This window comes from Mastacembelus armatus, chromosome 22 (assembly GCF_900324485.2).
Source record: "Mastacembelus armatus chromosome 22, fMasArm1.2, whole genome shotgun sequence".
Classification (NCBI taxonomy): Eukaryota; Metazoa; Chordata; class Actinopteri; order Synbranchiformes; family Mastacembelidae; genus Mastacembelus; species Mastacembelus armatus.
This window is the reverse complement of record NC_046654.1, coordinates 8,651,009-8,655,779: the sequence shown is the minus strand read 5'-3', so window position 1 is coordinate 8,655,779 and position 4,771 is coordinate 8,651,009. Positions and strand designations below refer to the sequence as shown.

Below are 4,771 nucleotides of genomic sequence, written 5' to 3'. Positions count from 1 at the left end.
TCTTTGGAGAAAACGCAACATTTCAAAATAGAACTAATGTTTCGATTTGTTGTCTCACACCAGAAGTTACTATGCGTAAAAACCTTTATTTTGAAAGCTGCTCGAAACACAATGGTGGCTTCTTCCGGCATATATTTAGGATTTACTCACTTAATTGAATTTAGCCTTTTGGTTTAACCTTAAATACGTTCGGGGAAATACACAGTCTTATTCATAATAAATAATAATTTGATGCATCTTTCGAAGTGTCATTTTTGCATTGACTAATGTACAGCGGAACTGTCGAGAATGCCGGTTTGCTTGGGAACAATTTGAGCCAAACACCACCTCATTCAGGCTGATGTAAGTTGAATCAGTAAACCGTCAGCTGTGTGAAGAATATTTTACGGTATGCTAAATATTTATATGTCTATGGTAGCCAGTCCAATGTTTATTAAAACGTCATAATGTATAATTTATGACATCAGAGAAAGATAATCTAGGGAATGGGTGATATAAGATTATCGTATAATAGCTAGCTAGATGTGATATGTTCACATATGGCAGCTTTTCTCAAGTACTATTAGCCTCAGTACATAGTATCAGGAACAAATATGTTTGATAACCAATTGCTTTTATTCTATTAGAAGATGACAGACTGTCAAGGAGACGGAGCAGGTTGTCCAATGGATCTCTATGAGAAACTGAACGCACAAGGAGACAAAGTCAGGGCCTTGAAAGCAGCTAAAGCAGAGAAAGTAAGTGTCTGTGACCCACGTTGGCTACACTAAATAACAAAAAGAATAATATGGATTCAATTTATTTAAAATACGTGGTTTATCTGACAGCAGTGTTTGGGTTCTCCAGGCTGATATTGATGTTGCTGTCCAGTTGCTGCTAAAGTTGAAAGTGGACTACAAACAAATGACAGGTCAGGATTACAAAGCAGGTTGTCCGCCCTCAGAAAACTCTGTTCCCCCTGACAATGGTCCAGCAGTAGATGGTGCTGATGATGAAGACACAGTTGACCCTTGGAACGTTTCCACCACCAGTGCCAAGGGAGTGGACTATGACAAACTAATAGGTAGGATTCAAATGGGCTCCACATGTGTTCTTCGCTTTGAGAACGGAGGTTCTATGCTTTTTTCATATTGTATATTTTAGGTGATTTAAAGATAATTTAGCTTGAATCATTCACGTTGTGTCCTGTTTTTTTCTAGTGAGGTTTGGCAGCAGTAAAATTGACAAGGAGCTGGTGGACAGAATAGAAAAGGTGTCAGGACAGAAACCACACCGCTTTCTAAGAAGAGGAATCTTCTTCTCACACAGGTTAGTATTTCAGGAATATTTCATCAACATTGTCTCTGTGACTTAAACTAAATGGGTTATTCACATATTGTTGTGCAGCATATTATCTGTTGTCATTCAGTAATTAATAAAAGTTTCTAATTCTGAAGATTTTCTTAAAACGGATGGTGGAGGGGAGGTGAGAATTCACTGGGAAATGACATTAATAAAACACTTTCTTCGCTGTTTTTGTCAGAGATATGCATCAGGTATTGGATGCATATGAGAAGCAAAAGTCTTTCTACCTTTACACTGGCAGAGGTCCATCCTCAGAGGCCATGCACGTTGGTCACCTCATCCCCTTCATCTTTACCAAGTGAGTTCTCCCTTCACAAATTATGATCTCTGTCCTTCAATTATTCTCCTTATATTCCTTGTAAATTTTATACTGAGCCTGATTTATAACTCCATCTCATCTTATTGTTCCAGATGGCTGCAGGATGTATTTGACATTCCCCTGGTGATCCAGATGACTGATGATGAAAAGTACCTGTGGAAGGACCTTACACTAGAAGAATGCCACCGTTTTGCTGTGGAAAATGCCAAGGACATTATCGCCTGTGGCTTTGATATCAACAAGACCTTCATCTTCTCTGACCTCGACTACATGGGGTAAAATGTGTTCGAAAATTAGCTTTGTGTTTCTAATTGGCATATCTAACAGGTGAGGCTTCCATTATCCATATAAGCCCATCTGTCTATATTATAGCTTTTCTTATAATAGCCTGAATTGTCTGTATTTTTTAATGTGTTAATTTCAGTTCAATTTCCACAGTGCATCACCTGAATTCTACAGGAATGTGGTTAAGATCCAGAAGCATGTCACATTTAACCAGGTCAAAGGCATCTTTGGCTTTACAGACAGTGACTGCATTGGTAAGACACCTTAACAGTCTTCAGTGACAAAAGAAATTGACAGTGATTACTCACAATACTTTGGAACATGACATTAGCCCCATATTTCCCATATTAAAGTACAGAGTGCCACAAATAACAGTTTACAGTTATTCTAACTCAATAAATGTATTATTTACTTAGTAATTAATGAATCTCAGCATCTAAAACTGTTACTGGCAGATGTCTGGTACAGTAAAATCCTGTGTTTTTGGTTTTATTGCCATATGTCCTGATTCTGAATTGTGACTGTGTGGATACTTTGTTGGTACTTTATGTTATTTTCTTATCTATACAGGAAAGATCAGCTTTCCAGCCATTCAGGCAGCCCCATCCTTCAGTAACTCTTTCCCACAGATATTTGGAGGCAGAAAGGACACACAGTGTCTAATTCCCTGTGCCATAGACCAGGTCAGGACAACATCACTGTATTACACAACAATACGACGTACTTGCATTCATAGCTTCAGGTGACACATGTTTGTATCTCTTACCTCACCAACTCAGGACCCTTACTTCAGGATGACCCGGGATGTAGCTCCAAGGATTGGTTATCCCAAACCAGCTCTGCTCCACTCCACCTTCTTTCCTGCTCTGCAGGGTGCACAGACCAAGATGAGTGCCAGTGATGCCAACTCTTCCATATTCCTCACTGACACACCCAAGCAGATCAAAAATAAGGTTATTGCTAGTCAGTAGTTACTAGTCAGATTTGTATTGGATATGATTGCTGAATGGCTGATCTAACCTGTGTAATACTTACAGATCAACAAACATGCATTTTCGGGAGGAAAAGACACTGTGGAGGAGCACAGGAAATATGGTGGAAACCCAGATGTCGATGTTTCCTTCATGTACCTGACCTTCTTCCTGGAAGATGATGAACAGCTAGAAAAGATCAGACAGGTTAGAAAGGAGATAGCACTTTTTTTTTTTTTAAGACGGTCTCTCTTTTTTTCCCCTGTTCTCTGTCTGAGAGCTTTTAGTATCCTCCTTGATCACTTTATCATGAGCCAGCCCTCCTATCCACTCTCACTCATTCAAAATCCTCTCTCTGCAGGACTATACAAGTGGAGCTCTCCTGACTGGAGAGTTGAAGAAGATCTTGATTGAAACTCTGCAGCCGATGATTGCTCAGCATCAAGAGCGACGCAAACAAGTGACAGATGAGATAGTCAAACAGTTCATGACACCAAGACCTTTAAATTTTAACATCTAGCTTGCTTAAGCATTTGAGATGTCAGGGCTCATTATGTTGGTAATCCCACTACAAGAACTGAGCTGTGTACATTTAAAATCGGAATATTTTCTAAGCAAAAACCGACATTTTCTCCTAGGGTTTGCATCAGAACTGGAGAAAAATGTAACTGTAAATTTCTGGAGCTATTAAGTGCTTTCTGTGTCAAAGTAAGAATGATCCACACATTTGCACTAATTGCTACTTGTCTTCATTACGCTCACCAGACATGCATGTTTATGCTCATGACGTGTTTGCAGTGCTGCTGTAACGTTACCTGGCCTGAAATTCAGTTCAGGAGTGAACAGCGATTAAAGTGGAGTACAAATGTGTATTGTTGCAACATCTGCTTAGTGATCAAGAAGAACAGTGTCACTTTTCAACAGTAACTCACTTTGTGATAAGTATACATTGTGTTAAAGATAACATAATGTGATAATATAAAATGTAACATATTCATTTTTTAAGAATTTGAGCACACGCCAATAGCAGCCTACTAGTATCTTGCATAAAGGAACAAATATTTTATCACCAAAATGATTTTGAATCAAGGTAATGCTTTTACTAAGCATGAAGAAATTTCAATATACTAGGGCTAAGAATTAAACATATATACATTAAACTTAAAGATTGACACTGAATAGTAAAATACCCGCAACACAGGCTTTTTCACTAGAAAAAGCACAATTGTCTTGGTTTCAGGATCCTGGTACTGGGCGTCATCATTACGTGGACACTTCATTTGTTGAAACACCAGTAAGCAAAACATAATGTTTGAGTCTAATTCTCAAAAACAGAATATCACCATTGCAGAAACATTGTCAGCATCAGTGTTAGTAATAAAACAATATATGATGGGTCCTTAATGATTATAATGCAGGTGAGTACACAGATGAGAGTGCTAACATACTGTAAGTATCATGGAGAAGCCAAAAAGGATGAATAAAGACAAACCTAGTTTTCATAAAAATAGGCTAAAAATACTTCATACAACTCACACCTCAGACAGCATTATTTAGAAATACATCCATCCTTTATCTATACCCGCCTATTCCTAATTAGGGTCACAGGGATCTGCTGGAGCCAATCCCAGCTCTCTTTGGGTGAAAGGCAGGGTACACCCTGGACAGGTCACCAGTCCATCACAGGGCCACATAGAGACAAACAACCTCACACACTCACACTCACTCCTATGGACAATTTAGAGTCACCAATCAACCTGACATACATGTTTTTGGACTGTGGGAGGAAACTGGAGTACCTGGAGTAAACTCATGCAAGCATGGAGAGAACATGCAAACTCCACACAGGAAG

At 38.8% G+C, this 4,771-nt stretch overlaps 1 protein-coding gene across 4 annotated transcripts; it reads left to right on the top strand.

Annotated features, from left to right (window-relative positions):
- The first annotated feature begins 219 nt into the window (after positions 1-219).
- Positions 220-3,789, top strand: wars1 (tryptophanyl-tRNA synthetase 1). 4 transcript variants are annotated; one of them, XM_026326653.1, is made up of 11 exons: positions 220-342; positions 627-737; positions 847-1,063; positions 1,200-1,308; positions 1,523-1,642; positions 1,756-1,938; positions 2,102-2,202; positions 2,519-2,631; positions 2,728-2,901; positions 2,986-3,126; positions 3,281-3,789. In XM_026326653.1, exons 2-11 carry the CDS (start codon positions 630-632, stop codon positions 3,437-3,439), a joined length of 1,425 nt encoding a protein of 474 aa, XP_026182438.1. In that variant the 5' UTR covers positions 220-342; positions 627-629; the 3' UTR covers positions 3,440-3,789. The 4 variants fall into 4 exon arrangements, with proteins under 4 accessions (XP_026182438.1, XP_026181672.1, XP_026180883.1 ...); XM_026325887.1 differs by having other exon boundaries at positions 268-388; positions 630-737; XM_026325098.1 differs by having other exon boundaries at positions 282-388.
- Positions 3,790-4,771: the final 982 nt, after the last annotated feature.